At 42.2% G+C, this 16,032-nt stretch overlaps 1 protein-coding gene across 1 annotated transcript; it reads left to right on the top strand.

The window, feature by feature from the left end:
- Positions 1 to 8,904: 8,904 nt before the first annotated feature.
- mlh1 (mutL homolog 1, colon cancer, nonpolyposis type 2 (E. coli)) lies at positions 8,905 to 15,463 on the top strand. Its single transcript, XM_080036595.1, has 19 exons — positions 8,905 to 9,100; positions 9,367 to 9,457; positions 9,997 to 10,095; positions 10,190 to 10,263; positions 10,720 to 10,792; positions 10,879 to 10,970; positions 11,319 to 11,361; positions 11,469 to 11,557; positions 11,673 to 11,785; positions 11,889 to 11,982; positions 12,072 to 12,225; positions 12,420 to 12,736; positions 13,826 to 13,971; positions 14,173 to 14,281; positions 14,368 to 14,431; positions 14,593 to 14,757; positions 14,877 to 14,969; positions 15,060 to 15,170; positions 15,270 to 15,463. Exons 1-19 carry the CDS (start codon positions 8,994 to 8,996, stop codon positions 15,423 to 15,425), a joined length of 2,190 nt encoding a protein of 729 aa, XP_079892721.1. The 5' UTR covers positions 8,905 to 8,993; the 3' UTR covers positions 15,426 to 15,463.
- The last annotated feature ends 569 nt before the right edge of the window (positions 15,464 to 16,032 follow it).

Genomic DNA, 16,032 nt, shown 5'->3' with positions numbered 1-16,032 from the left:
TGTATAATGAGACAGAGAGAAGGGCTTCTGCTGTCGACCAACTCTCGCCCCGCCTCATCTGTCGCTCCGGTGGTGATTCACGTCTGCTCCTCCTGACAGCTGTGTGTGTGTGTGTGTGTGTGTGTGTGTGTGTGTGTGTGTGTGTGTGTGCGTGCGTGTGTGTGTGTGTTTCCAGGCTCGTCCAGCTGCCGAGCCCTTCACATCTATTATCTCTAGCCTACTAGGCTACTAAGGGCTCAATAAACTTCAGTAGGCAGATAACACTAACCATTGTTATTGTTTTATCTTTTATTTAATTTTATAATATTTTGTCTTTCTTTTTAAATTAAACTAAAGTTTACTCAGGTTTGAATATATAGCTACTGTCTCTCTACTGTCTTGTCTATAATAACTAATGGCATGAATCGGTAGGGGCCACAGAGGCCACAGACTTTATGGTAGTTGGATGGACTGCTAATGTGTCTGATAATAGGCTACCACAGAGGCACAAAAAAATAGAAAATTATGCAACTATTTCAGGGGTTTATAAGACCTTTATAATGTCAGTTGATGTGTTGCATGCATGGTGCGAAAATTCAAAATAGCCTACATTTTTAATTTTTTTACACATTTTTGGCTTTGTCAACTCACCGCAAACAAATTGGTGGCTGCTCCAGCATCAACAAAAAAATGTAATTGGTAAGCAGGGGAATATTTTTTTGTTGTCAATATCACTTTTTGTCAAAATCAGTGAATATCTCCTTACAATCCACTGCCTGTAAAAAATCAAATAAAAAAACGGGACACGGTCTACTCTATGGGCCCTATGGTGGTATCAGTTAAAGGTGAAGTTAGCGATTCCGGAGAACGCTTGTTGTAAAAAAACCTTTTTGTAAAATCTCCTCATGATCACCTCTGCGTGGTGTGTGTGTGTATGTGTGTGTGATCGTGTGCATGTGTGTGTGTGTGTGTGTAAAAAAATCTGGAAAAAATCACAGCCATAGGCTCTGTAAATGGGCATTCTGCTAGCTACGGTAGGCCCCTTTGTTTACTTAACCTTTTTTATATACCAGCTTACAGAGCCTAAGCTGTGTATTAACACAAGTTTTTTTCCACACACACACACACACACACACACACACACACACACACACACACACACACACACACACACACACACACACACACACACACACACACACACACACACAAAGCACAAAGAGGTGACCAGAAACAGAGAATTGATTTCAAAATACTTATGTTTTACAAAATACATTACTGATCTGTTGATCCGTTATGAACCAACCAGAGCTCTTAGGTCGTCTGGGACAGGTCTTCTAAAAGTCCCCAGAGCTAGGACTAGACAGGGAGAGGCAGCCTTCAGCTTTTATGCGCCCAGTGTCTGGAACGGACTGCCAGAGAGTCTGAGGTCTGCTGAAACTCTCAGCTCTTTTAAATCGGGTCTCAAAACTTTCCTGTTTCCCTTTTAACCTGTAATTTGAATTTTTTGTTCAAACGTTTTATTTATTTTATTTAAATGTTGTATTTATATCCATGTTTAAAAAAAATGTTTTGTGTGTGTGTTCTATACTTGATGTATTTTAATTTTTGATTACAGCAGTTCCAGACCTTCTGTACAAATGAAATGAAGTACGATGATCTGGTTGGACCAGGCTAACCTTGAATGGCCCTGTGTCTGAAATGTGCTATATAAATAAAGTTGCCTTGCCTTGCCTTGATCATGAGGAGATTGACAACAAGCGTTCTCTGGAATCTCTGTCTTCACCTTTAACTGTCCCACCTATGTGGGAATGTATCGCTGTAGTAGCCAACGCTGATAAAACAGATGAAACGGTCAAAGGTTAGAAAACAGATCTTTAATATGGGAACTAGTATATCAGACAACCAGCACCCAGCAAAGAGTGTTGTGTGACCTAATATCCTGGAAGGTAACCAAGAATACACCTGTTAATAGTAGCACAAACCTCTGAATGTGTCAACCCTCAAAACCTCTTAATGTAATGAGGATATCAACAGACAATGGAGACAATGGAGGCACAGGGTAAGAATGATTATTATAAAGACTACCCATTCAACCGTCGTTAATGTTTTTATAACACAAACAAGCAGGGGGTGGCAAGCACGCAGCATGCGGCTCAGGCTTGTTCTGCCAACATTCATCCTCTTTTCAAGTTTAATTAACAATCTCTCTTGCACAACTCACTTTGATGCCCCCAGCCTAAAATGATAATACCTCACCAGACAGGCTCTGATCAATCTTTATTATGCAGTTTTCTGAAACTACTTATGAAGAAAACCTGGCTTTTAAGCTGGAGGATCTGTATCTGTATTCCTCAGACAGGCCTTCTTAGCACATATTTTGTTCAACCCTGAAAGGAGAGAGGGAGAGAGGGAGAGAGGGAGAGAGACTACCATTCAGAGGTTGCTCCACACTAAGACCTAAAATAGTCATGTTAGGATGGAATCTGTAGTGACTAAAGCAAAGGATGTGATGCAACGTAGCTGTTCAAGTGAGGACTTGACGACAATCCCTTATTGTTCCCTTCAGGCACCACCCAAGGCACACAGGCGACACATCAGAATACATGTTCACTGAGTTTATAGATAGTTGCTACACTGCATACCACACGGAAGCGTTTCCCCGAAAAACTCTTTCAACCCCTGCTGCTCTCAAACAAACACGCACTTGGTATCCTGCCTTTTGGTTTTGTGACTGACAGCTTTGATTATGAAACATGAACTTGACTAAACACTGGATCTGGGCCGGCGCCCTCCCCCTTGCATAAAGCATCTCTAGGAATGCATGAATCAAGCACGGCCAGTGCAACTGATATGATACATGCTGCAATAACACAATCTCTATCTTTAAAAGGTGAAGTACACAGTATCCCTGGTGATAAACACGTAGCTTACAACAGACTACATTCATTGACTGATTATGTGCAAATAGAGGCCCTCTGAGAATAAGTTTGGTTTACTAAAAGAATTAAAGATACAGTTTATATGCCTGTTCAAAGTCAAAAGTCAAAAATTATTTCTATAGCGCATTTAAAAACAACATCAGTTGACCAAAGTGCTGTACAAGATACAATACAAAACAACATATAAGATACATGAAAAAAAAAGTTAGGAGTGTCAAAGTCTCAACTTTTGTTAAAGGCCAATGCAACAAAAGTGAGTCTTCAGCAACATATTAAACAGTTGAACTTTACATGGTCAAACTGATGGTGATAAACTACGGTAGTAGCCACAGCTGCCCTGGGGCAGACTGACGGAAGCATGGCTTCCATTTAGCACCATACACCAGTCATACACATTCACACCAGGCAAGGTGGGTCTAGCCCAAGGACACACCCCAAGATAGATACACCTAGTACCCAGGGGGCAAAGTGATTTTATGGACATGGAGCATTGTAAAAGGTTGTTCACCAAAAATGACATCTAGGACCTTCCACGATCACAACCTGGGTGGACAAACTGGTCAACTAGCTGCTGGAAAGATACAGCGGGCCGACATAGCAAATCAGAACCACTGTTTAAGTGAATGGGGGTGAATGGGGATGGGCTAATGGGGAATTTCTTGAACTTATAGATATCATTATGAAACTTTGCCAGTTGATTACTGACATTAAAACAACAACTTTTTGTATTACAGTATTTTCCAAAATGTTTAAATAAATATGAAAAATCATCAATATCTTACTAATGATGCGTACATTTGCATATCTGCAAAGCCCCAAAATCTAGATGTTGGAAGAAAACAAAGTCAATTTGTTTTTAAATTTTGAAAACAAAACAAGTGTCCAACTGCCTGAAGCCTTTCCTAATCACAGTTCAAATTTTATCAATAACCCATAGAAAATATATTTTTTACACAGTTACATTTCATGTGCCATGGACCAAAAGTGTCCTTTTGGAGTCTCCAGCTGGTATTTTAGGAAACGGCTAGACATTCCCTTGGAAAAAACAGTGTAAAAAATTCATTTTCTATGGGTTATTTATCAAATTTGAACTGTGATTAGAAAAAGCTTCAGGCAGTTGGACACTTGTTTCAAAATTTTTAAACAAATTGACTCTGCTTTTGTCCAACATCTCGATTTTGGGGCTTTGCAGATATGCAAATGTAAAAGGGGGTGCCTTATATATTAAAGCCCGCCCGCCTATTGTGCACCACCAGCACACTGCTTTTCTGTCAGGGTTTGCTCCCTTAGCATTTGCCTAAAGAGGCTGACCCACAATGCAGTGGAGCTATATCCATAGCAGGGTGTGTGTATTCCTGGAACTCCCAGCAAACAGCAGCTATTGGGCATATAAGTTATGATATTTTACAGTAAACAGTGTATCAAACAGGGCTGTGCTTCTATTATGCCACTAACAATAATTGTCGACATCTTCCCCATCAGTGCAGATGGGACAGATGCCAACCAATGTGCCACGTGTCAGGAGGATACACAGGGATGACTTCAAAGCAGTGGTTGACGAGAAACTGCCTCAGGTGAAACTCATAGCAAAACCTCAATCATAGGGTGGGGTTGGACAGGTGTCTGCAGTTTATTTAATTTGTTTTAATGTGGGCTCTCACACGCCTAAAGAAGTGGCAGATACAATGTATTTTTTTGTCCATGCTTGCTGCATGGCATATTAGCATGCTGAGGTTAGCATTTGAAGATAGAAAGATAGACAGAGGGGACTGTTTGTACAAATCAATCAATGCACAAGTGTGTCTCTTTGGTCAGCAGCAGTAAGCTCTAACTTAAGTAAACTAACTATAGTAAACAACTCAAACAGCTGATTCAGTACCACCGCTTTTTAGTTGACCTTGGAAAGCATGTGTCATTTTTTGCAAGCATGTCTCAAGGCTTTGCTTGTGCTGATAAAGACAGAGCAGGGGGAGGGATATTGTGCTGATAAAGACAGAGCAGGGGGAGGGATGTTGTCTCAGGGGAAGGAAGAGAATGGGCAAACAAAGGTAAAAGGGAAATGCAGCAGCTGCAGCATCCATTTGACACAGCAGGAACAGGAAGTCTAGCAGTTCTCGACGAGGTGAGATCCTGTTCCACTACGGAGATGATGAAGTCCTATTCAAGAGGATGACTAATTAGCAGAGTTACATAAGACAACACGTTTCCATTTCAATTGGACCATTACTTTTATGGGGTGATGACTGGCTGTGATACATAATCCATATGCCCATTATTTTGGAGGTGATTAAAAGAGAAGAGGAGAACTCATATAATTTGATCTTAAATGAGTAGTGGCTGCACGGGAGACCACCCTGATCATTAAAGCTCCTCTATATTTATCACTTGGGGGCCATGGCACATTCCACATATGATTGCAACTCCACAATGTTATTTGTCTCTAAGAGATGCTGCACATCTTTCAGCCCTGTCATTCGTCCGATGGCTGTGATCACTCTACGGCTTTTGAGGAGGACCTAAGGGTGCCCTCCCACAGATCATCACCTCATCACCTCACTGGTGGAGCAAGCAGGACACATAACACACAGGTGACACAAAACCACCAGCAGTAGAAACAACAGGCTCTTGTCACTGTAGAATGTATAGACACACGGCAGCATGGACATGTGGAAAGGTTCCACATTGAGTGTAAATTGCATCTTGAGTGGCACCTTCTGTTTTAAGCTGTATTTTGAGGCGATGTTAGGATGACTGCAACTGAGAGCTGGCCTCGTTCAGCAACACGGGTGCACTACTCAGCAGCAGGTGTGCATTTGTATCTGATTTGACTGTCATTTTGCTCATTGACAGTGTTTGTGTATTTCAGAGCGATCTGTGGATATTTGTTTTTTTCACAGGATAATTGTCCTTAAAGTATAAAATATATTTTTTTAAGATTCCTTTTCAGCCACATTTTTATTAATTTCTACTTCAGATGCTTGTGTGCATCTGCACAATCAAATTAGGACATGTGCTTGAGTTTGTGCCTGTTGTTGCATGTGCTGTTGTAGCTAGTGGGAGGCTGCTCTTGGAAACAGTGTAAAACAGAGTTGCAGTGCAAACATAATGGAGACATGAAAATGCTCGGAGAAGAGTGGGAACCAGAGAAAAAAGGCCTTGAGTGACCTCCGACATACACAACCAGTTCTGACCCCGCCCACACTCTTGTAGATTGAAAGCATTCCATATGACAATGTTTACAGTTTCATCCTCTCGGAGAGCAAATTTACACAGACTTGATGAATAGCTGTCGCCATAACTGCTGTCTGAAAGTAGACGAGATGAACACATGGGAGCAGCAGCAGGGCTTTACATCTTGCAATGCCGTATTTCTTCAGTTTCTGTATACTTTACTGATTTCTTTCCATTGCTATTGTACTGTATCCTGTAGCACATCCTGCCAGGCAGAGTTTACTGGAATGTCCTGCATTGAGTCGGGGACACGAGTCTCAGGATGGACATCATATTCAAATACATCTCTGATGCAAAGACGACACAATGCGTTTCCCTTAGCCACAAAGGGAGAGGTGGAGCAACTTAAACTAGGACAGAATCAATGCCAAAGTGATAGAGCACACATCTGGATTCAATGATTGCGTAGCTCATGTAGGGAAATGTGCTTGACATCATAGTGATGTCACTGCTCAGGTTGTGGTTCAGCTGCAGAAAGGGGCTACAAGGAGTCCAATGAACAACTCACTGAATGCAACAACTGTACAGTATAGGACATGGATTCCACACATTTCTAGTGAGGCCTCTTGTTTTCAATTCAAAGCCGGTTTCCTTTCATACTTCCAGTGACCTTTCAGGTTGTGTCGTTGTCTGTTGTTTGCCTGTGGTTATCTGTTTCGTGGCACTCTTGTTGGCAAAAGCTCGAAGAGCAGCACACCAAGCTGCTGAACTACTAATCAATGCCAAGTTAGCTGTCAGGGCTTATACTTTCGTTAACAATGCGGTATATGTTGACATAGGAGCACCCAGTTTCATAGCTGTGTTTCCTCAATATGTGGACGCTATCCTGGAATGTGGTGTGATTTGCAAGATCCAAAATGTTAACAGGTCAGAAATGTGATAAAGATATGGAGCCTAAGAAACTACTGTCTCACAGTAGCTTTCTATGGGACAATCAGTGTAGTCTTTGCTACAGTCTTTGCTATGTATAAAGGAAGACTCTGGAATCAAATACATTTTCTCAATATGCATAATAAATATCTTTATGCTTTTCGTCTTAAAATCCGACACAAATATCAACATCGAAACTTAGGCCTGAATTTCGAATGTAGACTGGTGGAAACTCAGCCCATGTTTATTTTTTTTGCCAGCATTTGTTTGTTGAGGACATTGTGTTCCGCTGAAGACTTTCTTGAAGTCTGAACTAAGTTCAGGTTGGACTGCATTGAGAAGCCTGGTCATGAAACCCAAACAGCGCCATTCCAAGAACAAGCATTTTATTGTGTTGAGGTCATCCTGCCTAGGGCCAAAGTTTAGCTGCCTAGCAACAGAATTATGGCACTTACTGTAGCAATCGCAGAGGATAAGTAACCTAAAGCTGCAGAATAGATTTTTTCTGCTGATGAAAATCCCTACAACAACAAAAAACACACGGCTCTGTGAAGAAAGCAGACACATACACACTGGTCTGGCCAACTATGTCCACAGTTAAGGGGTACAGGGAATCAATAATACGTGAATGTGCCGATACGAGGAAGGCAATGCTGATGATAACATTTCGGCCTAATGAATAACATCTAGGCCTAAAGTTGTTTTCCCCACATATTATTCTGTCCATATGAAAATAAACAACTGAGATTTGCGATAATGAGTTACATTTTGTTGAGGGAGTTCATCTATGTTACAAAAAAAGGAATTGGTTGGAAAGTGTGTAAAGGTTGTTGTGCCTGGTATACAAACTTTCCTTTGTGTTAAAGTTATAGGCTACACAACATTATTCAATAGCTCACTATAAACAGAGATTGTATAGCATTGACAATAGGCCTACCTGAGCAAAGATTCATTTTCTTTCTTTCTTCTTAGGCAAAGTTGTTAGGACAAGTATTGATCTGTAATGGATTGTGACCTCTGACCTTTTTGACGAAAAAGCAAAGGATCCATTCCCTAGGGGGACAATTGACTTTATCTTACAAAGGTTACATGATAGACATACAATAAGTGTACTAGTGCATTACCAGTAGGCTTAGTAAGAAATTAAAAAATAAAATGGACTTCATTGGTTAAGTACATAGATAGTATATAAAAGTAGCATGAGACAAGTGATGTTGAGACAGGAGTTTATACTTTTACAAAAGACACACACTTATGATTAGCCTATAATATGTAGCCTATTAGGTTAGAGGTAAGGCCTGTAGGCTACAGAGAAGACGTTGAAATACATACATAGCCTATTAATAGAACTGACCCTTTGTCCTGTTTTCTTTTTGGAGAAATGGTGTGGTAATAGTCGGGAAAGTTACTGTAAATGTGTCTCAAAGAAAAAGTATTATTAAACTATCGTTAGGAGGAGCTGTGCATATTTCCTAGCTTAAATCGTCCAAAATATGTACCAGTGAAGAAGACTTTTGGCCCCGCCCCCATCATTTATCCCCGCGCTGTGCATGGACATATAAAGAAAGGCGCTGTGCCGTCAAAGATCGTTTATTACTGACACGATGAATCACTCTGTTGCGAGAAAAGCGTGGTTGAAACAGCGTTGTTTTATCAACAGCTAGCGTGCCTTGAACATTATGAACTAATGTGAATCCAACTCAATTCACTTTTAAATAAATCAATGTAATTTGGAGGTTGTTTTGAAGGTTAATTGAATTACATTTGCGTCTCATTGTAACCTAACATGTTGAGGAGGAGGGAGACATCTTCCTATTTCCTCCTCTCTGGTCCTACGCCTGCTGCGTTTAATGTACAAGTTTTGTTACTACATTCAACCCGAAATCTACACCTTTTCCTCCACATGTTTGTGAATTCACAGCTAGCGCCTTCTCTAAAATAACCTGAAATTGAACTGGCAGCGCTGTGAACATGGCAGGAGTTATCCGGCGGCTCGACGAGACGGTTGTCAACCGCATTGCTGCAGGAGAAGTTATCCAGCGTCCTGCCAACGGCGTGAAAGAATTGATAGAAAACTGGTAACTACCCAGCTGCATGATGACTTAGTTAATATCTAATTAAGTAAGGTAGTGTTAGTGAGCTGACCAGTGGCTTAAATCAGTTGCAGGGGGACCAATAAAGGTGACTGTGTCAGGAACCTCCATTGTTTACATCCCGTTTGAGGCTAATCAAAGCTGCTTATCGATACCTGTAGCGTAGTAACAGGCCTGGCTGGACAATTCCACCTCTACTGTAATGTAGCTGCATGTGTAAGAACTATAACTTGTGTTTTAAACTGTCACAGTTTGGATGCAAAGTCCACCAACATCCAGGTGACGGTGAAAGAAGGCGGGCTGAAGCTCCTGCAGATCCAGGACAACGGCACTGGCATCAGGGTGAGTGACAGAGGCGCTCCTAAGGGGGCAGAGGGGAAAATCCGCACCCCCTCCCACTTTTTTCGGTGGCCCTTTTTCTAACTTTTTCATGCCTATAAAATATATCTTTTGGGATAAATAAAGGTAGCCTGGTGAGAGACCAGCCTGAGCTCGTGAGCTTCACATTCATTTCTCTCCTGCAGTCTAGACTTTCTCCAATCTCTGTGGGGATGGCACGGGCCAATCAGAGACTGTATCTTGTCCCTTAGTTCAAAGCAGCCCTTGATCGATTCATCTAGTTGTCAATCTAGCCTCCTTAGACCAGTCTTAGTGGATGAGCCTCCTGAGACTTGATTCTTTTGACAGGGCTCCTCTCAGACTGATCTGCGGGAGAGATACGAATGTGGAGCTCAAGAGATCAGGCTGGTCTCACCAGGCTAAAATAAAGGTTCCATCTCCATCCAGTCTAATAGGGGGTCTGGGGAAGATTGTTTCACGGCCGGTGACTTTAAATTCTTCACTTTTCTGAGACCAAGCTGTCCATTTTCTCTCTGAGGCAGAAAGAAGACATGGAGATCGTCTGTGAAAGGTTTACCACCAGCAAACTCCAGACTTTTGAGGACCTCTCAGCCATTGCGACTTATGGATTCAGAGGAGAGGTGAGCACTGCTGTGTCTGCCTTTTACGTGATTTGGTGTTGACATGTATTTCTTTGCTGGTCATCACGTTTGCTGCCTGCGTCCTTGTTCACAGGCCCTTGCAAGTATAAGCCACGTCGCCCATGTGACCATAACGACTAAGACAGCAGATGCCAAGTGTGCCTACAGGTATGCTGATATTTAAAGGGGTGTATGCAATTCTGGAGATTAATACTTGTTCTAATAATTTTTTGTCAAAATCAGTGAATATCACCTTACAATCCGCTACTTGTCCGCACTGAAAACAATCCAGTGTTAATTCACAGCCTAGGCTCTGTAAACGGGCATGTTGCTAACTACGGTGGGCACCTTTATTTAAATACCCTTTCTTTACATACTAGTTTGCAGGGGCTAGGTTTTTTACTGACACTAGATTCTTTTTTTAGTGCATACACTGTACGGACAGGTAGTGGAACATGAGATATTCACTGATTTTTGACAACAATCATTCTCCAGAACTGCTGACTAAAATCATTGTTCATTTGTTGACTCTCTTGCCCTCCTCATTCCATGTACGTTATGATAGATGGACAGCAACCAGCGGCTGAGCTCTTTAGTTTTAATATGTGCTTATTCTGTTCACAGAGCCAACTACAGTGATAGCAAACTAAAAGGCCCACCCAAACCATGTGCAGGCAACCAGGGAACACAGATTCTTGTGAGTTGGTAGAGGACATCAGCTATTACAGAGTAAAAGTGACAGATACTAAGGAACCTTCAATAGCTCGCTCTCCCTGTGTGCAGGTGGAGGACCTCTTCTATAATGTGTCCACCAGAAGGAAGGCTTTAAAGAGCCCCAGTGATGAGTACTCCAGGATCGTAGAGGTGGTCAGCAGGTCTGTTGTCTTGACTTTACCGTTTGTGTCTTGTAAATCCTGCTGTCTTGATGATTATGTTGTAGTTTCCTTTATATTGTTAATTTTTACATTTATTTAGTGTCCTATAGATTGCACATATTGTACATTATATCGCACATTTTCAATTTCTTTATTTTTTTCGATACCGTTCAGTTTTGCCTTACTTTTGCACTATTTAGAATTTTGTAAATATTATCTTTTTTGATCACAGGTCCGTGGGTCGGAGAGAAACTGTATTTTCGATTCTTCTGTTTGTCTGGCATATATTGCAGGAATTGACAATAAAGTGGACTTGACTTGACTTGTTATGTTAATGGTATTTTGAAGGTACGCCATACACAACTCTGGGAAAAGTTTTTCTGTCAAAAAGGTGAGATGTGATTCCCTTTACATTGCTTGAACACCTGACTGAAGAACACGGGATATTTTGGGGATTTTATGATAAAGCACAATATTATTTATGGTCTTTTTTTTTAGCAAGGAGAGACTGTGGCGGATGTGAGGACTCTTCCCAACGCATCTGTGGTCGATAACATTCGAGGAGTTTTTGGCAATGCAGTCAGCAGGTATTCATCATACACGAAGAATAAACAAGACAATGCTCTGATGTTCTCCGCAGTTTACTTAATCTTTTCTCCCCTTATCGTTGACTGCATGGCTGGCTCTCTGGTATGTTTCCAGGGAGCTGATTGAAGTTGGCTGTGAGGATCAGAAGCTCGCCTACAAGATGAAAGGCTACATCTCCAATGCAAATTACTCGGTCAAGAAGTGCATCCTGGTTCTCTTCATTAACCGTGCGTATCTCAGACAAGTTACTGGCAATGCGGCTCACTGGTAAATGATTTAAGCGTATTAGAACTTTAGCTAAATGGACTCTTGTGATCTGCGATGTCTTAGATCGCCTGGTGGAGTCGAGTGCCTTGAAGAAAGCAATGGAGACGGTTTATGCCGCATACCTGCCCAAGAACACGCATCCTTTTCTGTACCTCAGGTAACTTACTGTAATTTCTGTTTACTACAATAGATTGTATTATGATTTGATTAATTTGACATTCATTGGTGCTTTTCTAATCATTACAGCTTGGAGATCGCTCCGCAGAATGTGGACGTGAATGTCCATCCCACAAAACACGAGGTGCATTTCTTGCACGAAGACAGCGTCATTGAGAGCGTTCAGAAGCACATCGAGAGCAAACTTCTGGGCTCCAACTCCTCACGCACATATTTCACTCAGGTAAAGTGTGACTGAATCCCTATCTCTTTAAAGGTCACATATTATGCTCACTTTCAGGTTCAAAATTGTAATTTGGGTTTCTCACAGTGCCATTGCTAAATCTCTTTTAAGCCTCTGTCTGAAACCCTGGGAGTCTCTAGTCACAGCGGGAGGGGACCCATATTAATGTCTCTTTCCACTGTGCGTCTGAGCAGACGTTGTTGCCGGGGCTGTCAGCGTCAGGTAGCAGCGAGGTGAAGTCCTCCAGCGCGGCGGCAGAGTCCAGCGAGCGAGTCTACGCACATCAGATGGTGAGGACGGACTGCCGCGCGCAGAAGCTGGACGCTTTCCTCAAGCCCAAAGAGAAGCCTCCCGCTGACCCTGGACCAGCCGGAGCCAGCACTGAGAGCGCCGAGCCTGACTGCATAGAGATGGAGGAGACAGATGACGCAGACATGCTGGAGGCCCTGGATGAGCAGGAAGCACAGGTGCCAGAAGGCAAAGAAGACACCGCCAATGCCGGCGTTCAAAGGTGTTTGACTTTTCAAAAATGCACTGCACTGGGTTGGGTCACTGTGTGCATTTAGCAGAGGATTAAGGGCCCAGTCACTTCCTTTGTGATTAATCCAGACACAGTTTCTCATGTCATATCAGGACAAATCTTGATGGGTGACTCGTCTGGAAGCGTGAGCAAATCTTAACGTTGAGAGAGCAGGAAGTAAGCATGCATCCTCTGGGCCAATCAGTAACACACATCAGCTTGTGTTTACACGCAGCTGACCTTCAACGACTTTGCATTGCATGCTCTAGTAGTAAAGTATGTTGAAAGATTTAAGGGAGTGCCTACTCTGTAATCACTTTAAATACGTATGCTTTTAAAGCTCCACCTATCAGTATTTTCTTCTTTTTTTTTGAAGGAAGATTTGCTCACACTGATTCACCCACACAGATCGTTCACCCTCCATAGCTCTGTGTAGACTTTTTAGCCTCCATTGGCTTCGTTTTGGTTTACTATATGGTCCATCCTCGCCGCTATCACTCATCCAGCATACACCACCTGCCTAGCAGCAAACAGCACAGACAAAAGAAAGGACCAGCAGAGAAGCAAATTCATCTTGCCTTTTAACACCTAGATATTTCTATCAGTAGTTGTTAGAAACCAAACATGTCTAAAGAGAAGGTGAATATTGGAATAATAATCATCAGAATAAATGTTATTTTGTAGCACGAATGAATGCTTATGATGCTTTATGTGTTTGCTAGATGGATGGACTTGAAGTTTTTCTTTTGCTATCTTAGTCACATTTTTTTAAATAAAATGATCATATGCCAAGGTTATGTTTCCTCTGCCCCCTTGTGGCTGAACAAGTGAATTCATACAGCCTCAGCTTGTCAAGAACACACTGCTTTCATTACAGCAGGACGAAAAACATCTGTGATAAAATGTGCCGACGTATTCACAGCATGTTATGTCCCGTATTGTGTTCACCTTTAGTAAGCTGGTGTGTGCTATTGTCTGGGGAATGCAAGTGTCTGTGAACATGCATAATGTACTATATATTACTTTAGTAGTGGCGTGACAGCAGTGTGTGTGTGTGTGTGTGTGCTTATTGTGAGCCAGGAAGCGACCCAGGAAAGAGCAGCCGCAGCTAGAGGAGGAAGAGGTGGACCAGGACCTGACGGCTGCTGCCACACCCAAGAGACGAGCCATAAAACTGAACAGCATTAAAGAGCTGAGAGATGAGATCACAGAGAGCACACACAAAGGTAGAGAACACATTCTACTCCAGGACACACATCTTATTTCCATAACTAAACTAGATTCATGCAACTTCCTGTTGATGAACATTGTCGGGCCATCTGTAGTTGTTTGAGCGGCCTACGACTTCAAATAGATCAAATTCTTTTTTTTTCTCTTTTTTAGTTCACACACTTTTCCTCTTATGACTGTGTAAATCATTTCTCCAGGTCTTCAAGAAATGCTGCAGAGCCACTCGTTTGTGGGCTGCGTCAACCCCCAGTGGAGTCTCATCCAACATCACACCAAACTGTACATGCTCAACACCACCAAACTGAGGTCCGAGCCACAGTAAAACACACGCACTGTTCAGTTCAGCTGTGTCTCACATTAATGTCTAATTTCACTCTTTGTTTGTGTTGCAGCCAGGAGCTTTTCTACCAAATACTCATCTACGACTTTGGGAACTTTGGTGTGCTACGACTTTCTGTGAGTGACAGCTAGATTGTGAATGATGTAGAATATACTATACAGTGAATATCGCACAGCACTGACAGGTAGCGGCGGATCGTGAGGAAATATTCACTGACTTTGACAACAAGCAGAATTGCTGACTCCACCTTTTTTAATGGCTGTTTGTGTGAACTCAGACCCCCGCCCCACTTTATGACCTGGCTATGTTGGCCCTGGACTCTGAGGAGAGCGGCTGGACAGAAGATGACGGTCCTAAAGAAGGCCTGGCTCAGTACATAGTGGACTTCCTGAAGAAGAAAACTGAGATGCTGGAGGACTACTTCTCCATCGAGTTAGACCAGGTCTGTTGGCCACATGCATCTTTAAAATTAGACTGTAAATCTGTAGTTACTTTGTGCTGCTGCCAGTGTCTTTCCTCCCGTTTCAGCAAAACATCCCTTTATTACTTGTGCTTTTGTAGGACGGAAATCTAACAGGGCTGCCGCTACTGCTCGACAAGTACACTCCCATCATGGAGGGTCTCCCTATGTTCATCCTACGCCTGGCCACCGAGGTCAAATTCTTGTAGTTCTCTCCTCATTTATGACGAGATTCTTGAGATGCAAACTGTATCTAAAGGCTTGTGCTTGGCTGTGTTGTGCAGGTGAACTGGGACAATGAGAAGGAGTGCTTCAGAGACTTCAGTAAGGAGTGCAGCGCCTTCTACTCCATCAGGAAGCAGTACATACTGGAGGCAGAGCCAGGGGAAGATCAGGTATGAAGGAGGGAACAAAACAATACTAAAAAAAGTTTGACTTCCTTGGTTGTACAGTAGCAAAGAACTGAACTGCCGACATTGCAATGCTCATTTCAGGATGCTGAGGTGAACTCGTGGCGATGGAAAGTAGAGCACCACATCTTCAAAGCTTTCCGAAACCTCTTCAGTCCTCCGCAGAACTTCAGTGAGGACGGAACTGTGCTTCAGATCGCCAATTTACCTGATCTCTACAAAGTGTTCGAGAGGTGTTGAATCTGACTGAAACCCCACCATACATGCTGCTCCTTTATACGCAATGTAACTTGTGTTGTAAATAAATACTTTGTAATAAATGATACTTTAAAAGCTTTTTTTTTTCGTAGTGAAAAACTATATTCCATGATGTTTAAAAGGTTGTCCGCCGCATGAAATTCTTGCTCTGAACAGGCTATTGAAAATAATCTAGCCATGGTTTTCTAAAAGTAAGACTTGGGAAATGCTGCCAGGAAAAATAGAATCAGGCCATGAGTCCCATAATGACACATAAAATGTGCCAGCACAGGCTTGACTTTAATTACCGCTACATTTCCCCCCTTTAGTCTGAGAGACGTGTGCAGTGTGGAGCGATCTCAGCTGAATGTGAGGCAAAATATCACAGCACCAACAAATACTTTACGGAAAACTACAAATTTGTAACACCTGTAGGTATAAGCCTGGACAACTGAATGAGTGTAAACTGCATTTCCATGATTCATGCTGCTGCATAGAAATTCCCAACTGTGCCTTTATGTCTATTCCAGTCACAGAAGCTCATCTGGAAACCAGAGTTGAGAATAAAAAAAGCTCTGGATTCCAAATAGCAAAAAAAAAAAAAAAAAAA

The sequence above is a fragment of the Ammodytes marinus genome, assembly GCF_949987685.1.
Source record: "Ammodytes marinus genome assembly, chromosome: 11".
Taxonomy (NCBI): Eukaryota; Metazoa; Chordata; class Actinopteri; order Uranoscopiformes; family Ammodytidae; genus Ammodytes; species Ammodytes marinus.
The sequence above is the reverse complement of the archived record's forward strand: the minus strand, read 5'-3'. Positions and strand labels throughout refer to the sequence as shown.

Bases quoted from the DNA above. Each gene is read 5' to 3' on its own strand.
- mlh1 (XM_080036595.1), top strand. From the start codon at position 8,994: ATGGCAGGAGTTATCCGGCGGCTCGACGAGACGGTTGTCAACCGCATT. The intron at 10,096-10,189 runs GTGAGCACTGCT...CCTTGTTCACAG, and splicing joins CTTATGGATTCAGAGGAGAG to GCCCTTGCAAGTATAAGCCA. The intron at 10,264-10,719 runs GTATGCTGATAT...TTCTGTTCACAG, and splicing joins GATGCCAAGTGTGCCTACAG to AGCCAACTACAGTGATAGCA.